At 37.1% G+C, this 21,098-nt stretch overlaps 2 protein-coding genes across 2 annotated transcripts; one reads left to right on the top strand and one right to left on the bottom strand.

Annotated features, from left to right (window-relative positions):
• Positions 1-10,341: 10,341 nt before the first annotated feature.
• LOC103967424 (receptor protein kinase TMK1) lies at positions 10,342-14,992 on the top strand. The gene is given in 3 exon segments (XM_009380683.3): positions 10,342-11,690; positions 11,693-12,952; positions 14,271-14,992. Coding segments are annotated over 3 exon segments (2,856 nt in total). The 5' UTR covers positions 10,342-10,624; the 3' UTR covers positions 14,801-14,992.
• Positions 14,993-15,148: 156 nt separating this feature from the next.
• Positions 15,149-16,727, bottom strand: LOC103967423 (U-box domain-containing protein 21-like). Its single transcript, XM_009380682.3, has one exon. The coding sequence runs from the start codon at positions 16,627-16,629 to the stop codon at positions 15,289-15,291; it is 1,341 nt and encodes a 446-aa protein (XP_009378957.2). The 5' UTR covers positions 16,630-16,727; the 3' UTR covers positions 15,149-15,288.
• Positions 16,728-21,098: the final 4,371 nt, after the last annotated feature.

Consider the following 21,098-nt stretch of genomic DNA (forward strand, 5'->3'; position numbering starts at 1 on the left):
CTAGTTTGTAGGGCAAATTTGGTCAACATTCACTTCTACATTTTATAGTTTTGGTGACGAAGGACACTTGGTCGCATGAAGTAAAATTCCATCGCATAAGATATTAGGCGAAGAAATCTTCGTTATGCTGGTTATTCTTTTGTGGCTAAGATTTCCGATATAGAGGAACCAAAGACATTTCAAATTGCATCTCAGAATTCATTATGGCAGCAAGCTATGCAAGACGAGTTTAATGCTCTTAAATCTCAAGGTACTTGGGTTTTGGTACCACCTCCTCCCAATCGTTCTGCTATTGGATGTAAGGGGGTTTATAAAGTCAAAAGAAATTTTGATGGCACCATTGCACGTCACAAAGCACAACTAGTTGCTCAAGGATTCACCCAAGAACAAGGTATTGATTACTCTGAAACCTTCAGTTCGGTTGTTCAACACTTTACAGTATGGCTTATTTTGGCTTTGGCTACTTCTCACTGCTGGTCTCTTCACCAGTTAGACATTAAAAATGCCTTTCTTCATGGAGAATTACATGAGGAAATTTATATGCGGCAACCACCAGGATTTGTGGATCCTAGTCATCATTCTCATGTTTGTAGGCTTGTCAAGTCGTTGTATGGTCTTAAACAGGCTCCTCGAGCATGGTATCACAAATTTATTGGAGTTTTACCTTCCTTGGGTTTTCAAATGTCTTATTCAGATGCTAGTTTATTTGTGAAACATGATGGGACTCATATAGTTGTTCTACTATTATATATCGATGATATTATCATCACTGGTTCTGATAATGGTCAGTTTCAGCTTATAATTACTCAACTTGGTGAACTTTTAAGGACATGGGTGCTCTTATATATTTTCTTGGTCTTCACATTTAGTATCAAGCAAATGGGGATTTGTTTATGAATCAATCCAAGTATGCTAAGGAGCTTCTTAAGAAAGCAAGTATGGAACATTGTAAGCCTACATCTACTCCTGCCAAACCTATTCTCAGGTTTGTGTTACTGAAGGTACTCCTTTGACTGATCCCACTTTGTATAGAAGTCTCATTGGTGCGTTTCAGTATCTCATATTTACCAGACCCGATTGTGAACACGGAAAATTCCTACACCGATATTTCTCATGCTATCAAAGTTGTCTGTCAGTTTATGAGTTAACCTACTGATTCTCAATTTTTCTTGGTCAAACGAATTCTCAGATACATTTAAGGGTCTTTGCAGTGCGGATTGTCATATAAATCTACTTCTGATACTTTCTTGACAGCCTATTCTGATTCTGATTGGGCTGCGAATATTAATACTCGTCGGTTTATTACCGGTTATGTGGTGTTCTTTGGATCAAATCCTGTGTCTTGGCAATCTAAAAGACAATCTTCAGTTTCACAAAGCTCCACTGAAGCTGAATATAAGGCCCTTGCTCATTGTGCAGTAGATGTGTGTTGGTTGAGAAATATACTGTGTGACTTGCATGTCGTTGTTCCTTTTCCACCTCTCTTACATTGTGACAATCTCTCTACTCTTGCTCTGAGTACTAATCCAGTTTTTCACTCTCGAATTAAGCATCTCGACACGGACTATCATTTTGTTCGTGAGAAAGTTCAAAAGAATGATTTGTTGGTTTAGTATATTCCTACCAAGGCTCAGCTTGCTGATGTGTTTACCAAGGGTCTTCATAGTCCACATTTCATTCGTCATTGTTCTAATCTTAACCTTGGTACTCTTGGTTAAGATTGGGGGGGAGGGGGGTAATAACAGAGATATTGCCATCTGTCAGTTTATCATTTGTACACTTGTCATTTGTAGATTGATTGCTTAATATGTAAGCTTAGTAGTAGTGTACTTAAGAAGCTAAGATTGTCAAATGTATTTATAGCTGCTATGCTTTGTTTTTCAGTCGGTTAATAAAAAGTTTCCCTTTTCACAATTCTCTCTCTCTCTCTAAAAATTCTCTATCAAACCTTCACTGCAAAAACCTAGATTTTCATATTGTTAAGACCAGAGTCATACCTGAAGTGTTAATTTTGGGACAATCTTATACATCTGTTAGTCTGGCTGTTAAGTCTCCCGTTAACTAATGACGTGACGCTTATGTAGACAATGACTAGGCACCACGTGTCATTAAGAGGTCCACGTGAAAATTAAAAATTCATAAAAAAAAAAACCAAAATTTCAAAATTCAAAATTTTGAAAATTAATTAATGAAATTAAAAATATTTTATTAAAAAATAAGAATTCTGAAACTGAGATCTTCGTTCGTTGCCATCCGAACACAAAACCTACAGATCGGTGGTGACTCAAGATGTGGTAGGCAGGGCTTTGAATAAAAAAAAAGGAAGTGGGAGATTGGATTAAGTTTTCCAACCTCCGAATACCACACAAAAATTGCAGCATTAGATAGCTTGGAAAACATCTTCTTGGCTCATCTCAAAGAATAACACACACCAAATCAAATCAAGTGCACGTTCAATACAATATTCAAAGCCTTTTTTTCTTCAATTTTTTTTTTCCAAAAAAAAAAAGAAAAAAAGAAAAAAAGAAAAAAAAGAAAAAGATCAGATGCACCTAAACCCTTTCCTTTTCATCCTAAAAGCCAGAGCTTTCTTTTCCAGCGGAAATGGCGGTGGCAGCGCAGGAACGGGACGAAACAATGGGGGAAGAAGCCAGGGCTGAGATGGGAATTCCAACGACTCTTCGTCCTCATCGATTTCGGGATTCGAAGTTATGGGTATGTTTATCAACGGGTAAAATTGAAAGAGCAGCCATGGAGGTAGATGTAATACCTTAAAAAATTTCAAAATATATGATTATGTGGATTTTTTTCTTCGGGAAGTGAAATGACGGAAATGTCCCTCGTTGACAAAACGTAAGTTTATGAGGATGTATTTTATCCTCATATATTTTGTCATGTTTCTTGACATATTTGGATAGAGTTCGATCCTACGAACGCGTAAGCGAAAATCGTTCGTGAAACGGAATTATAACTAATGAGTTATTAATGTTTAAAGTTGGGGACAAAATGGTCATTTAATTGTAAATCTGGAAAGCTCCAGATGTGTTGGAACTTTAATTAGGAGCCACATGTGTGGCTAAGATGAGAAGAAAAGAAAAGAAAAAAGGAAATAGACAGCTGTGATGGAAATGAAAGGATAGAAAAGGGAAGGACACAGATGAATCAGGAGGAAAGAAAATGAGGGAAATAAGGGAGAAAGAGGAGAGGGAACCAGATTCTCTTTGCCGTCGACCTAACCCGTTTCCTTGACCTGGTCCTATCTTCCCCATTCGATATTTGTTGGAGGTGATTCCGGTGTCTATGAAAAGCTCTTGACTAGCCCAACATCCTTGTGGTGTTAGATTCTTCAATTTCTTATCCAACTTTATGAATCAAAGCTATAAACCCACGGTTGTTCCGACGGGTTTCTCCTTTTTCCGGTGAATTTTCAAACTGTCTCCTTCAATTAACACCTCCTTTGGACTCCCCTCAAGGTCTGGAACAAAGCCCATGCGTTATTTGGGACGTCATAATGGTTTTGGAGTCGAATCAAGAACACCTTATTCTAGGGTTTCCGGCAGTTCAAGGCCGATTTGAGGTGTTTCTCGGCCGAATTGGACTTCGGCCTAGTTATGAAAGTTTTTCCTCTCATTGAACTCTATAACCTTGTAAAATTTGGTAATTTTAGAGTTCGTCAGAATTTGGGGTTTCCGTTCGTAGGAAACCTGCCACGCACGGCGGCGGTTGTCCAGAGGCCGATGCTGCCTTTTTAAACTAATTTTGATATTATGAATCCATATTTGATATGCATTTGGTGTAATTCACTTGTTTGAACCTAGATAGTGATTGGTAATCACTTGAATGATTTTCGGAAATGAGTTACAAATTGAAATGTGAACTATGAATGGCTTGATCCTTTCGCAGGGTACGTAGACAGTCTAACGAGACGATTAGATGCAGCCATAATAGGATTGAATTTAATTTATGGTGGTTAAGAGTATATTTATTAACCATGAATTATTTGGGCCTACCTTAGTATTTGGCTTCCGAATTAACTTTTCGGGACGTTACAATAGATCTGCATTTTTGGCGGCTTAAGATGTCTTCATGGTTGCCCAGGAGCTCATCAACTTCTCCGGCATCAAGCCCAGTGACCCCTCCACCTTCCAAACATTCAAAGTGATAATTTGGACGTTGGGTTATTGGGGTTTTTGCTTTTAGGTTTTTAAATTTTAAATTTTAAATTGGGTTGATCTGACGAGAGAGAAGGGAGGGGAGGTGAAAAGGGTGAAGGAGAGGAATGAGGTGAGTCAGGTTGGTGGAGGGAGAAGTGGGAGGGATTAGGGGAGTGAGGGTGCAGTGGAGAGAAGGGAGGTAGAAATTTTGGTTTTTTTTTTTTGTTTGAATTTATAATTTCCACGTGGACCCGTTAATGACACATGGCGCCTAGTCATTATCCACATGGGAGCCACGTCATCAGTTAACGGGAGACTTAACAGCCAAACTAACGGATGTATGAGACTGTCCCAAAATTAACACTTTAGGTATAACTCTGGGACGAAAAAAACTTCATATACTAAATATTGAAAACAACGAAACTTAAAGGTAGTAAACTGAGATTTAGCCTTACAATTAATATTAATATGACTTTAGCTCTTGAAACTCAATTTTCTCCACATAAAACTTGACATAATTGTTTTACTCGAATAAAACCTAGTGGCTAGACTCCATAGAAGTAAATTCATTAAGTTTATTTGACTTTACCCATTTTACATTTTTGGGGTGCCTAAAATACCCCTATGTGAATGTTTGATGTAGAAAATTAATTCCATGCGAACTGTAAAAGGGATTAATGATTTTACAAAAGAAAAAGAAAATACATAGTTAATGATATATACTCATTGCCAAATATATGTAAAAATTCATACAAAATAATTTACCTTGAAAATAGAGAAATAACATTTGATTCAAAATTAGTGTTCTTACAAAATAGAGAAATAAAATATAGGTCAACTATTTACAAATAAAATGATAATACATGCATAATAATAACTAAATGGAGAAACCCTCGCCCCTTCTCCCTCCACAAACCCTCGCCTGCAAATCACCCTAACTGTCAATCTTTTGCCATGGCTTGGGGCTGGTGGCAGCCCATCCTAATCTCCTCCTTCTAGCTTCCCTTTCCTTCCTTTCTTCTCTTAGTTTTTCCTTCTCCTTCCTTCTAATCTATCACATTTTTTCTCTGTGCGTTTCTTCACCTTCTTTCCTTCCCTCATCCACAATTTTTTTTCCTTCTCTTCCACCATTTGGGCACTGCTCTCTCTCTTCCCTCCCTTAACGTTTTGTGCGCTGCATTCGAGCCACCATCCCATATCCGTTTTGTGCCCTTATCAAGGCTTTCTCTTTAATTTGGGTCTGATTCAAGATTTGTGTTTGGTTTGGGTTTACTGGCATGTTAGAGCTACTTCCGCCATTCTTTCCAGGTGTTGAGATTTTCAAACCAAAATTTTCCATCGACTTCTGCTCCCAGATCTGGTGTTGCACCACCTAGGTTGTGCAAACTTTGAGGTTGTTCAGCCTTTGGGCATGATAATCTGAGTGTCATTGCTTAGGTTGACCTTTTTTGGAGGCCCGTTGCTTGAGGTTTCTTGGACCCTCCGGTGTCTTTTCATCTGTTGCGGGACTTGCTGATGGTGTTGGTCTTATTGGTGCTTGTCATTGCAAGTTAACTTGTCTCAGAATGGTCCTATCCCTTCATCGGAATATGCCGGCTTGTGGTTCCCTTCTCGATTTTTTTTTTTTTTTTTAGTTTCTGATTAGTTTAGTTTAATATAGTTTATCTTAGTTTAGTCATGTTGTCTCACCTAGTGAGTGTTGTGGCAACCCGTAACGTTGGCTGGATATAGTTTTCATATTGAGCGATGTGTTATTTGGTCTCATCTACCTACGATAACTTTATGTGGTCTCGCTCCTGAAATGACTTTGCGTGGCCTAGCTATTTGACGATGACCCTTTGTAGTTGCTAATACAAATTTGTTATATCTATCATTCCGAGACAATTTTGTATGGTGATGTGTGAAGTTTTTGCACATGTGGTGGCCGTTTAGGGGTTTTATTATTGTTGTCTTGCTGAGCAAATTCACCTCCAGATCATTGTTTGATCACTGAAGTATTGTACCCAATGGCACCTATGTACTATTTGAGATGATGAATGAAATACTAATCTATCATTGCTTGTAAAGAAAAAAAAAAAACTAAATGGAAATAAGGATTTCACAGGAAGGAAAATAAATGGCAACCAACCACTTGCTTATATAATAGAGTACAAGAAGTAGGCCTGGCAATTCTTGACACGATCCGATAATCTGACATGACACGAAATTAACAGGTTTTCGGGTCGACACGATAACGAATCGGGTCGTTATCGGGTAATCTGATAAGCACCTGTTAAGATAACGGGTTATTCGGGTATACACATGGGTAACACGATACACGATAAGCAAAATATTATTTTTATAATTTTATAACCCAAAAAAAAATAATGTAATAATTATATATATTAATTTAACAATTTATACCCCTAAAAACTATAATAAACATATATATATATATATATATTAAATTAACTATAATAATTATATATACTATAATAATTATACCCCCAAAATATTAACTATCTATAATAATTATTTATATATATATATATATTAAATTTTATAAAAACTATAATAATTATTAATTAATATGCATCCATTGATTTGATTCCATAATTGATAATTCCATTCCATTCCTTGCCCTTTTTGAAGAAAAAGGGAGGGAAAATGAAAATGATAAGAAAAGTTGAAAAGGAAACAAAAAAAAGAGGGAAAAATGAAAATTAATAGAAGTGGTGAGATTTTATTTTTTTTAAATTATTAACTTTTTATCACACATATGACATATCTCACTATTTTTATAATGACACACGTGATGTATTACTCCATGTACCAGTCAATTATATGTACAAAATAAATAGATTTAAATCTACTTAATAAATAAATATATATATACACACACACACCCCATTGAACTTGATGGGATACGAATTCTCCAAAACTAATTTCAACGATCCCAACCGTTAAACTTGTTTGTATATGCTTCGAGATCACATCAGCAAAAAATTGCAAAAAAAAAAAAAACATTCAGAGATCAAGTAACGAGACAAAGCTTTTCGACGATTATAAACGAAAAAACACGATTTAACGGTTATCTTAACTTCGATTTTAATGATTTTTTACAGCTACACTCCTTGACCCTATATGAATACAATGAATGAATTCGATCTTCAATTTAAAATATTTACACAAGTGGATACCACAAAATCTTATGTTATACTTGATGAAAGTATAAATAAACTCTAAGTGTTAGTCAATCTATTGTTTTTATGGGATATGAATTCTCCGAAACTAATTTCAATGATCCCAACCGTCAAATTTGTTTATATATGCTTTGAGATTACATCAGCAAAAAGTCACAAAAAACAAACATTCAGAGATCAAGTAACGGGACAAAGTTTTTCGACGGTTATAAACGAAAAATCACGATTTAACGGTTATTTTAACTTCAATTTTGATGATTTTTTACAGCTACACTCCTTGACCCTATATGAATATAATGAATGAATTCGATCTTCAATTTAAAATATTTACACAAGTGGATAGCATAAAATCTTATGTTATACTTAATGAAAATATAAATAATGTCTAAGTGTTAGTCAATCTATCATTTTGATGGAATACGAATTCTCCGAAACTAATTTCAACGATCCTAACCGTCAAACTTGTTTGTACATACTTCGAGATCACATCAGCAAAAAATTGCAAAAAACAAACATTCAACGATCAAGTAACTGGACAAAACTTTTCGACGGTTATAAACTAAAAATCAGGATTTAATGGTTATTTTAACTCCGATTTTGATAATTTTTTACAGCTACACTCTTTGACCCTTTATGAATACAAAGAACGAATTCGATCTCCAATTTAAAATATTTACACTAGTGGATGTGGATATCACAAAATCTTATGTTATATACTTAATAAAAGTATGAATCAACTGTAATAATTATATACATTAATTTAACAATAAACTATAATAATTATATAATATAATTATATATATTAAATTTAATTTAAAAAATTGATGACCATTGGATCGGCTGAGATTAAATCTCAACCGTCCATTTCATAATTATATATATTTTTTATTAAATTTAAAATTTTGATAATCATTGGATCGACTGAGATTCCATTGTTACCAGCAACAGTTCAAGCTTTGTTATGCACACAAGATTGGCTATTTGGAAAAGGAGGTAATATATTTTTATATGGTATAGTACTATTATTTTATTTTTTTTCATAATTATTTTGGTAAACTTCCCATAATTTGAATGATTTTTAATGTTTGGTTTTTCTATACTTAGTTTATGCGGAAGAGAGTTTTGACGTGGAAAACCTTACTGAAAGCATCATCAACATAACTCTTGAAGGCAATAGATCAAGCCAAAGTTCCAATACAATTTCATGATGATCGATTTAAACTTTTGAGAAGGACTTAAAACCTTGAAAACAAAAACTCTTTCATTTTGCATATCCTTGCACATTTAATATTTGCTCCTTGCACATTTAATATTTGTAATATATTAGTAGTGTATGTATTATTTTTTTATTAGGCTCTTATTTTCAAGTGTGGATATAGTACTTAAACAACAAATGTTTTAATGTTTTGAAGTAATATTTATGTGGCAATGTGTGGTATGCACAAATTAAAAAAAAATATTTTTTTCTTAATGGGTCATAATGGGTCGGGTCGGGTCATTTTACCCCGTTGGGTAAAGTGACCCGACCTGTTAAGGACCCGTTAAGATAACGGGTGTGACACGACACGACCCGTTAAGATAACAGGTGTTACACGAAAATGACACGAACACGACAGACACGACCCGTTTGTCAGGCCTAACGAGAAGTTAGTTAGTACTATGGTATAATAGTATTATTCTTTACTTGTAAGTGAAAGATTTTAAATTTTAAACAAGTACAACAAATTGAACAACTTAAAAAAGAAGTAATATTACAAGTGTCACGATGCCTATATAATTAGGCTGCCAAAGTCAATTGAAACTAAGGTCAGTAAAATCAATTATTTCTCTCCAACTAAGATCAATACCACTTGCTAAAATTTCTCTATATGATCTTCTCATTTTCTAAAAAAAAAGCTATTATTATTAAAGGGGGGAATGAGAGTTCGAAACTATTCCAATAATTTAGGAGATGAGGGAGTTTCGAATCCGAGACGCATAAATAGAAATCCAACACCCTATCCATTAGAATATTAGACCACTATGCTACACATCTTGATTGACTCAATCATACATTACACATGTCTTTGTAACTTCAAAGAAAATACCTAATACCAAAGTTTGGACCAAGGTTTGTCAATGCAAGGACAATCCTATTCACAAACCTATTTTTATCTCTCACACAACCTTGTTAATGTCATTGATCTCCTTTATTTCCTTCGATTTAACAGCTGAAAATTAAAAGAGATATATGAGAAGTAAAATGAGTATGTGAATAGCATCACTTATATATATATATATAATGATTTTATGTTTTTCCATACACCTAGGCAAAATAATGGAAACATGCCATGTGCATTTTTCTGGATTGCTCACTTCAACTCTATCTGGATGGTTTCATATTCTGGCGCTCAACACGTGCATGAGATAGGAGAAATCAAATCATATAAAGAGAGATACTCCAAATTCCTAGACTTCGATCCAAACCATACAAGTATAACGCAACTTACCATATCACTCCTTCTATACATATCCTAATGCCAACTTGACCCTCCTTGTACTCATGGACCACTCCACTCATGACTCATTTCCAGCCTTATTAACTCTGTTATATTGATTAGTTCATTAAGATACTTTGCATATGTTTATATTGTGAACTGATTACAGTGAAATCTTAACTTTTTATATGGTATCAAAACACATTAATCAACATGTTGAGCCCAATTGTATACGTGATTTCACGTCACTCAATATGTATTATCCACATAGTAGACTTAAATAATGCTTCCTAAGATGATATTGAAAATATGAATTCGACATTAAGGAATTAGAGACTCTTATATGTCCTTACAAGAAATTACACTACATTTTATATTGTCAGTTAGTTTTACAGTAGACTTTTTAACCTCGCTTACTCTTTGTTTTTTGGCAGAACTTTGTTTAGTTGCAGAGTTCAATTCTCCCTCCACAAAATTGCTGAAGTGATGTCAGTGACGGTATTTTACTCTTTTATAAGCCCAAACACTCCACACCCCCATGTGGTCCTCACTCCCCATGTGCAAGCCAGTCAGTCCTCCTTCATCGATTCTCTCTCTTTCTCTCTCTCTGCATCCTCATTTCCTCCTACTCAAAGATTCCAACTTTCTTTCAGCTAAATGTATTATCTCCCCATTTCTCTACAATCTTATGATCATACCTAAAGAATCAAGTTCTTGACACTTCAAACCTTTCTTCAAACATTTTGCACAAAACCCAACTCCTAAAGCTATCTCTCTCTCTCTCTCTCTCTCTCTGTGAAAGTTTTTCAAGATGAAGAAGAAAACCCATGCTGGGTTCAAGCTTTTGACCATTTTGCTTGCTGGCCTTTCATCAGTCTTGCTGGGTGCTAACTCCCAACCGAGTTCAAGCAACGATGCTGCAGTGATGCTGGCTCTGAAGAAAACCCTCAAACCATCTGAATCTCTCGGATGGTCCGACCCGGACCCCTGCCAATGGACCCATGTGGGCTGCTCAGACGACAAGAGGGTGACCCGGATCCAACTGGGTCACCTTAATATAGAAGGTACGCTTCCTCCTAGCCTCCAAAATCTCACTGAACTCGAGCGTTTAGAGCTTCAATGGAACAAAATTTCAGGTCCTCTGCCGAGCCTTAGTGGGTTAAGTTCACTGCAAGTTTTACTGATCAGTAACAATTTGTTTACTTCAATTCCTAGTGATTTTTTTACTGGTATGACTTCCCTTCAATCTGTTGAGATTGATAACAACCCTTTTATGAGTTGGGAAATTCCTGAAACTCTCAAGAACGCATCTTCGCTTCAAAACTTTTCGGCCAATTCGGCCAACATTACTGGGAAAATACCCAATTTTTTCGATGGAGATGCGTTTCCGAGTCTGGTTAACTTGCACCTGGCCTTCAATGGCCTCGAAGGCGACCTGCCCACGAGCTTTTCTGGGTTGCAGATTCAGTCTCTGTGGCTTAATGGGCAAGAAAGTGTAGGTAAGCTTGGTGGAAGCATTGCTGTTTTACAGAACATGACTCTGTTGAAAGAGGTTTGGTTGCATTCGAATGCGTTTTCAGGTCCATTACCGGACTTTTCAGGTTTGACAGACTTGCGGAGGTTGAGTTTGAGAGATAATATGTTTACTGGTCCTGTTCCAGTGTCGTTGGTGAGCCTTAAGTCACTAGAGGCTGTGAACTTGACAAACAATTTGCTTCAAGGACCAATGCCGGCTTTTGTTTCAGGGGTTGCAGTAGATTTGGTTAAGGGTTCTAATAACTTTTGCTTGCCGAGTCCTGGTCAATGTGATCCTCGAGTGAATACTTTGCTTTCGATTGCAAGTTCAGTGGGTTACCCCCAAAAGTTTGCAGAGAATTGGAAGGGAATGATCCATGTGCAGATTGGATTGGGGTTACTTGTAGTAATGGGAACATTACTGTCCTCAATTTTCAGAAAATGGGTCTTAATGGAACGATTTCTTCCGAAATCGTGTCATTGAAGTCCCTGCAAAGGGTAGTTCTTGCTGATAACAATTTAACTGGAAGGATTCCAGCCGAGCTTGTCACGCTACCTGCACTCACCGTACTTGATGTGTCAAACAATAATCTCTATGGGAAACCCCCAGCTTTTAAGGATAAGGTGCTTGTAAAAATGTTTGGTAACCCTGATATAGGGAACGAAAAGAGTACTTCAGCGGGAGGTGCACCATCTCAAAATTCCACCAACCTTTCTACAAGCATACGTTCCGGAAACAGTGCTAGACCTCATGGAAAGAAATCTTCAAGTCTAATAGGAGTCATTGTGTTCTCTGTAATTGGGGGTGTATTTGTGATTTTATTAATCGCACTGTTGCTTATCTGTGTATATAGAACAAAACAAAAGCAGTTGAGCAGAGTTCAGAGCCCGAATGCAATGGTAGTTCATCCCCGCCACTCTGGATCTGATAATGAGAGCATGAAGATAACAGTTGCAGGCTCCAGTGTTAGTGTTGGTGCACTGAGTGAAGCTCATACTCTTCCTAGCAGTGAGTCCAATGAAATCCAAATGGTTGAAGCAGGAAACATGGTGATTTCTATTCAAGTGCTCCGGAATGTGACAAACAATTTCAGTGAAGAAAATATATTGGGACAAGGAGGTTTTGGGACAGTGTATAAAGGGGAACTGCACGATGGAACAAAGATTGCTGTTAAGAGAATGGAGGCTGGGGTAATAGTAGGAAAGGGGCTTTCTGAATTTAAGTCTGAGATTTCTGTTTTGACAAAGGTTCGTCACAGGCATCTTGTAGCTCTTCTGGGGTATTGTTTAGATGGAAATGAAAGGCTTCTTGTATATGAGTATATGCCTCAAGGAACGCTCAGCAGGCACCTCTTCAACTGGCCGGAAGAAGGACTGAAACCACTGGAATGGACAAGAAGGCTGACAATTGCCTTAGATGTAGCAAGGGGTGTTGAGTATCTCCATGGTTTGGCCCATCAGAGTTTTATACATAGGGACTTAAAGCCTTCAAATATTCTTCTTGGTGATGATATGAGAGCTAAGGTTGCAGATTTCGGCCTTGTGCGGCTTGCTCCAGAGGGCAAAGGTTCAATTGAAACAAGGATTGCAGGGACTTTTGGATACTTGGCACCAGAATATGCAGGTAATTCTTGTTTCTGTTGATTTTTTTTTACTTCGTTTTTGCTAAGTTTCTTTTGAAATCAGGCAAACTTTCAACTTTGTTTACTGAAAAAAAAAAACGTAGTAAATAAAACATGAGAGTGATATCAGGTCAGTTTGAGACTTTGAATACCCGATACTGCAAGCGAATAGAAAATGCTTGCATAATATGGCACAACCAGAATGCAACCTTAGTTCTTTGCCTCCATTTCCATAAGGCTTTTTTCATATTCAAGAAAACCAGTTTAAGGGAAAAAAATAGCTACTACTGCTGGCTCTTAAGTTTTGGTTCCAAAGTAGAGAACCTTTTTCTATTTCTATATCATCGACTTTAAGTACGTTTGTCATTACTTTTTACCAGAAAATTATGAATGGTTCAGAAAATATGGACTATGAGCAGCTCTGCAAATGTATCAACAACTTTATTTTATTTTTTATCTCTTGGTCTGATTAACAAATTCAAACAAGAATGCTTAATTTCTAGTTGATGTTCTTAATGCATTGGGGGTGAGAAGATATGTCAGGCAAATAGTATAACAAGTTTTATTGTTTACTGATCTTTAATAGAGGTAAGGTCACAATGAGTCCGTTTCTGCCGTGTTATGAACTGTAAATCCATTGTTGTGACTGTGATCCATTATGAGATTTAGGTTGGATTCTCATGACTGCCATTCTTAAGAAAGCAAATTAGAAAAATGAAGTCATGATTTTCTTGGGAGTTTGTGGGTTGGTTACAGGAAAAAGAATGGCACCAGAATGATGAGTGTTCTCTAAATTTCACTAAATTGCACGTTCAGTAATCATCGTTGCGCATCATCTTATTCTCTTCTCTGCCAGCTGTGTATTTGGCCTTTTGGGACATCATTGCTAAGGGTTTCTGAAATCACTCGAGCAACCCGAATATTTTAAAGCCATTTTCCCTTGCTGTTTTTAATAACAGAATGGTAGAATATTTTGCTATTGGATTGTTCTCATTGGAAATCTCCATGATATTAGTTGTTCCCAGCTGGTTTTGGCCTTTTGGAGCTTAAAGCAGTCGATTCACTGAACCCACTTTAGTAGTTTTGATTTTCTGTTTGTTCCTTCCTTTTTAGGTCAGCTGATCCCACTTACCTAGCTTTACAACAAAGCTAATCATTGCCTTTATTCCGGTGGTTCCGCAATTTTAATGTCTTACACGTTTTGCCTTCTCATAGTTCGTTTTACTTTTCATTTAAAAGAAAATTCTATTTAACTTTTGGTTAATAGTTGGTAGTCAATATTGACACTGATTGTAAACAAAAAATTTGCGATACTTGCAGTTACTGGCCGTGTGACAACTAAAGTAGATGTGTTCAGTTTTGGAGTGATTTTGATGGAGCTGATCACCGGGAGAAGGGCACTTGACGACAGCCAGCCTGAGGAGAGCATGCACTTAGTGACATGGTTCCGGAGAATGGTCATTAACAAGGACTCATTCCGCAAGGCAATTGATCCCACAATTGATCTCAACGAGGAAACACTTGCCAGTGTCAGCACTGTCGCTGAGTTAGCAGGTCACTGCTGTGCCAGAGAGCCGTATCAGAGGCCTGACATGGGCCACACCGTGAATGTCCTATCTTCTCTGGTGGAGCTTTGGAAGCCAAGCGATCAAAGTTCTGAAGACATATATGGTATAGACCTTGAAATGTCGTTGCCGCAAGCACTTAAGAAGTGGCAGGCATATGAAGGTAGAAGCAATTCGGAATCCTCTTCTTCATCGCTTCTTCCCAGCTTGGATAACACTCAGACGAGCATCCCTACACGCCCGTATGGATTTGCCGAGTCTTTCACATCTGCAGATGGGAGATAATTAGTAGGTGTACATGATTGTAATGGTGGGTTTGGTATGTTCGTTCTGGTTGATTCCTATCTTGCGGGTTTCTGTGTACAATTTGTTCAAACTTTCATGTTTTAGCCTTACCCCCTCGCTCGGATGTTATCAGATATTTTCAGTTGTGTTAGAGGTTTTTGAATGAAATGAGAAGAAGTCCTTCACTCTCAAGAATGAATGTCTCATTTTCTTTTTATTCGAGTGATATTCTAATATAATTTATATTACAATTTAACGAAAAGGATTCAGACCTGCGTGTAGATGAGGAGCAATTGTTTTAGCCAATTTGGTTACGCTAAATTAGATCTAAAAACAATACACAGAGCATAGAATGAATGTTTGTTACAGGTTTCAACTTGATATATAATTGAATAAGTGAATGGTATCTTGCTTTACAAATCTCTCTATTTTGTACAGAAAAGAATTTCTAACACAACTAAAGAACAAGAAAAGTAATTTCTTCTCTCTTAATTCAAAAATGACCTCTTCAGGTACTTGAAATCCATGGAGGAATCAACACAGTCCAATTCACTCGTGTGCAGATTAAACAATTTCAGCAAGTCAGTAACCTTGTCCTTGATCCCATCACTAACCCCGACCTGCAAGACCACCAACAGCTTCTGAAAAGCACCCACTTGAAGCGCCTCAATCAAAACGCTTTCCTCGGTTTCAATCCTGCACAGCTTCCAGATTATAGACACCGAAAACTCCGTCCCCAACTCTGAAATCCTCAAAATCTTCTTCACCAAAAGAGGCATTGTGAGAGCATTCTCAAGGGCCTTTTCCCTCCCTTGTTTGCAGTCGCAAAGAACCTCCAAAACAGACAAAGCTCTCTCCGAAACTCCTTTCTCTGCCTCAACAAGAATTTCCAGCAGCAAAGAAACCAAACCCAATTCCACAAATCTTGATCTGATTTCGTCACTGGTTTGCGCGGATGGCGGTGATGAAATCATGAAAAGAACACAAGCTAGAGCGGCCTTGGTCGCTTGAGGACAAATAGGTTCTCTAATGATCCCAACAATTGCTTCAGTACCTCCTTCAATCGCCCAGAAAGCATCCACATATTTTTGATCCGAAGAAAACAACTTTCTAAGTACCAAAACCGCGTTTTTCCGTGCTGTTAGATCTTTCCCCTCCAAAAACGACACAAAAGATCGCAAACACCCTGAAGATCCAAGCTTTGATTGGCCTTCTTCACTCAATGGAAAAATCCACGGCAGCACTGATAGAATTTCCACCAATATCTCAACATGCTTGTCCATTGAACCGTCGGCAAAGGACTCGAACACAGCGGATAAGCAGCTGCCAATTCCGTTCTCGACCATACACTTCTTGTTCCGCTCGCTTTCCTTGCCCCACGCTTTAATCTTCCCCACCAGTTCATGACACTTCTTCTCATCCAAACGCCGCGCTGCCCCCGCAACTCTCTCGCGGATCCTCAAAACCTCATAGGGAGTCACGGGGATTCGCGGCGTTGGAATCCGCTCGATGCCATTAGACCTGTTCTCCACACACCAATCCTGGATCATCCGACGCAGTGCATGGTTCGGAATCTGGTCAAAACTCACTAGTTCCTGATTAGTCACCGGACACGTACTGTTGCCGGTCTCGATCCACATCTCAATGCTCGACCTGTCGTACGTCATTCCCGTCGAAAGCGTCACCGGATCTTTCATCAAGTCGAGGGAAATCGGGCACCGGAAATGCGTCGGAATGGCGATCTCCTCCACGTCCATGTCCAAATTACAAAATTGTTTCTTGTTGTTGGCTTTACGTCCGGCCCTTCTTCTTCCCCAAGATAAGATCATTGTTCGTTGCTTTGAATCAAAGTACAAAAAAATAAATTAGAAATCGATGAGAGAATTTGCTTTGAGTATTCGTGTTGTTTTTGGTTGTGAGAAATGTGGGGAGCTCGATGAGCTTATATATTGTATACGCAACGCGGGGTCAAAACTCAAAAGGCAAAGTGGGAATATGTAATGAATGCTTGCGTTTTTGAATGTTGACCGTTGAATTGAAAGATTCAAATGTAGGAAGGGGACAGGTGGTGCGTGTGTATTGGGTGGGGGGAATGGGGTGTGGGTCCAGTCTACACTTGTCCTTTTATAATTTGTATTTGCGTCGGTAGATGATTGACCAAGCTGTTTTGAGCTGTGCTGGGGTTTTGGTCAAATGCCAATTAGTCGGTGCTTGGACTCGGACACGAACTCTACGCTTGGTAACTGCGTGTCCAGATGTTTTTCTTTTTGAATTTGGTCAACTAAAACTGCTGAAACGCCTGATACACTTTGCTACGTAACAGTGCATTAAGTGATGTTGGCGGTATAAATTTTAGAATGTCATTTCATTAAGTCTAAGTACTTTGTGTTTTTTTTTATAATATTTTTATAAGTTTATCTAGGTTTTTTTTTATCTTTTTTATGTGAGTATGTCTCATAATCGCACTTTCTAACTAGAGCATATAGAGGTCTTTAATTTACATGTCCAAACTATTTTAACCACATAAATTAAGTAGTACAAAAAATAAATAATTGAATCTGAGTGATACAGTTAAAATATTTATAGCATTGAGTGTTACGTAACTTTGAATCACAAGCAAAGTAAATGATTGAAACAACAACATCGCATGGACATGGTGGCCCAAGTAAGTGGTTGCGTTCTTCTAGCCCTAATGATGCGATTTTTTTCTCTCCTAATTTTTAAGTTTGGGTAACAAGAATAAACCCACCACACAAAGGAGTGGTTGAGCCATACTAACAAGAGAACTTTTCGATGAGACATTAGGAGATGTTCATTATTATCTATTATTTTGACTAAGACAATTGAACGCACTTCATTGCATTTTGGATGTGAGTGATTTAAGGTGCGAATAACAGGAGCTCACATACTTTGTTACTTTGAAAATGTGTACTAATTAATGAAATATGATTAAATATATGTTTATGTATAATAAGTTGTTAACGTTTGCTAACAACGGTTGAATGGGTCAAAGTGTTTGTCCTTCATGGACTTGGGCTTTGCAAACAAGGATAATAGACATAGAATTTAAGTTGTTCACCCCTCAAAATTGGCTATGTTCACTGAGTTTCTTATAGAAACTGAGAAAAAAGTTACAAGTAGCACTTGGCCAAAATTGTACAATTTCTCTCTCAATTCATCCGACCCTTTGTAAGGGGTCATTGTCTTTCTTATATAGGCGATTTTTTGACTCTTCAATCTTTTTGCTCGAACCTATCACTTCCTTTGCATTTAATGCGTCGAGTGCACGTATTAGACCTGCCAATTGTCCCTCATCTCCTTGGCTGACACATGGCAACAATGTGACCTTCGCATGGGTCCACTTGTGTCTATTCTTGAGACGAAGCGGCCGCGTGCCTTGCTCTAGCCCTTGTGTTGATGGGAACTGGCACTTGAGCGTCCTACCTATCAACCTTTATGTCTATTCGTAGGTATTTGTTCCCTCATTCGGCCATCACATGGCCTGAAATTAATGTTTGACTAAACCTACCCTTTCTATTTCTTAGAGCCCGTGCTTAAAATTTGTCAGTAGCCAACTGGCCCTCTAGTGCTCGGAAGACACTTTATGAAGAAGCGCTTAGCTTGATTGTTAATAAGATGTTAGGTGGCCATGGGCTCCTTTAAAGCACTCAGCCTTATCTTTCCATGTTCATTGGACCTTCAATATCTTTTGGGCCCGTGCCCCTTTGGGCTTGTGTTACTCTAGGTTTGTGTTCCTTTGGGCCGGTCAGAGTCGGAAATGACCCTTTTGTTAACATAAGTTACTACAATTTTTTTATTACAATTTTTTATTTTGTATTAATTGGTGAATAACAATCCATTTCCAGATTATCGTTATTGAGAAACATGATTCAATTTCAATTATGTTACTCACCATGTAATATATTGTAGTAACTTAGTATACCTTATATCAAAGAACAATTCATCAATTCTAATCACAATTGTTCTTTATTTAGTTATATTATCCTTCAAAGAACATACTTTTTTTGGGCCCTCGATTCGAGGCTCTTAGTCGTCGCACTCGATGCCCATGGCCAAGGAAGGTAGTTTTGTATTAATTTCATCGATTCCAATTAGAAAATGTTTATTTATTATGAGAAGGAATGAGAGTATAAACGATTAAGTATGAGATTAAACAACTCCTGCACATAAATTCATATCTTGGCTTTTCATTCCTTAATTGTTAATAAACACATAAATGAGAATCATAAATGTTCATTTCAAATCATTAGTCGTAAGTAAATATTCGATTAAGATAATACCGGTGAATCACTTGAATTTAGTAGTGGATAATGTGAAAAGCCTGTGCTACAACTCACAAAGGTGAAAGGTTCGTATTCGAATTTGAAGTTTAGAAGACACGAAAGATAAATTCTTTTCGGTTGACTTCTGCATATGAAGTTAGGGAAATGATAATGGAGTGGATATGCTTCATTAGATTAGCCATATAAACTTTACGTCGGATCTTAAATTATCTTGACATATATGCAACATGTTTATGTTATTAAAACTAAAGCAATGAACCATGAGAATAAAGAAAGGAGTCACTAACTTAGTGGAAGAATGTGCAATTAAGTAGTAAATTATGATGTACATCTTCAAGAAAACTCTAGTGGTTGGATGCTTGGTGGTGGGAACAAGAACTGGTCTTCGAATGCATGCTTAATCTGTATAATTTTGATATGCTTTATTGACCTATTCTGTAATAGCTTCAACATTTTATAAAAAATAAAATTTATAAAGCTTTTGTGGCAAATGGTAATGTAATAGGATCTTCGGAATTAGTTGTTAAGATTAAAAACACACACACATATAAGATTGTTAGGGTGATCGAACTCTAATTTTCAGCAAAATCTTATAAATTAAATGATGGAATGTAGTTTTCATTTGTTATCTAATATTATTGCTAAAACATTCAATCTTCATGTTCCTTTACGTTGCAAATGGTATGATCAAGTCAGTGACAATTAAAATATGTTTGGTATGTTGTAACTTCTAATTTAAGTGTGATTATGTAAATCCTAGATTAGATTTGATTCTAGCTATATTTTTATATTATGACTTGTATTCCTTGGAGTAGAAGGATTTCTTCTCTCTTTTATTACTATAAATAAAGGCACTGCGTAAGGAAAGTAACACATTCCTCTACACAACCCTACAAACGCATCTCTCTCTCTCTCTATTTTCTCTCTGTGCCGCTGGTCCTCTCTCTCTGTCAGTTAAATATAGGCCACAACACATTATCAGCATGCTTTTACCGTTGTGCTTAAGAATCTGATGTGAAAGCTTTATGCATCAAACCAGTTCATCTGTATCATCACGCAATTAGGTTCTTCCAAAACAACATTTTTTATCGCGATATTTTTGCAGCCCTGATAGCATGAACATTCACCATAATGTTTGACCAAACTTTACGTTTTTCGAATTTTAGATTCTACATAAATTGTGTACGCATTATATTCATAATTGTTGAATAATGTGAATTTGATATTGCCATGAATTGCATCAAATATCTATTCATTCATTAAAATTATATATTAAATATGCCTTGAATTAATTGAAGAAAAAAAAAAAATTTTTTTAGGGTTCTTCGAACCCATGACCCGAGCCGCTAGCCCAGGCCTGCAGCCTGTGTGGCTGAGCCAAGCCGCATTACCACGAAGCTGGAGCCATGGGCTCCTGGTCTTAAACCCCAAAACAAATCCAACGCCTTCCATGGCATCTTCTCCTTCACGGTTTTATTTTCAAATTATTGGAATATTATAAATATTGTTATATAATTATCTATTATATAATTTATAAATTATATATTATATTTTGGTACGGTACGGTAATACTGTGGTAATGGTATCCATTACCAATACTGTACCATAAAATTTTGATACGGTACAGTATCGTACCATTACCGAGTGGCACAAAAAAATTGGCACAAAATCATTATGGCAATGTTGGCACGGCAATTTGGCAAAAAAATCCACCCCTAGTTGCCACTTCGTCTAACCATGCCAAAATTTTTGCCTTACACAAAGCAACTTGGAATGCTTTTGGTTGAGAGCAGTTGTGGGCCATATTTGAAGGTTGCGATCTTTACCCCGTCGTTGATGTCCCGATGACGATCTGTGAAGACAACGCAGCATGCATCGAACAGCTCAAGAAGGGTTACATCAAAAGAGACAACACCAAGCACAATGTGCCAAAATTCTTCTTTTCACATCAATAACAAAAGCATCAGAAGATTGAAGTCACACAAATCCGTTCA

This window comes from the organism of the source record quoted next, unplaced genomic scaffold (genome assembly GCF_019419815.1).
Source record: "Pyrus x bretschneideri cultivar Hongxiangsu unplaced genomic scaffold, Pyrus_bretschneideri_v1 Contig71, whole genome shotgun sequence".
NCBI classification, from domain to species: domain Eukaryota; kingdom Viridiplantae; phylum Streptophyta; class Magnoliopsida; order Rosales; family Rosaceae; genus Pyrus; species Pyrus x bretschneideri.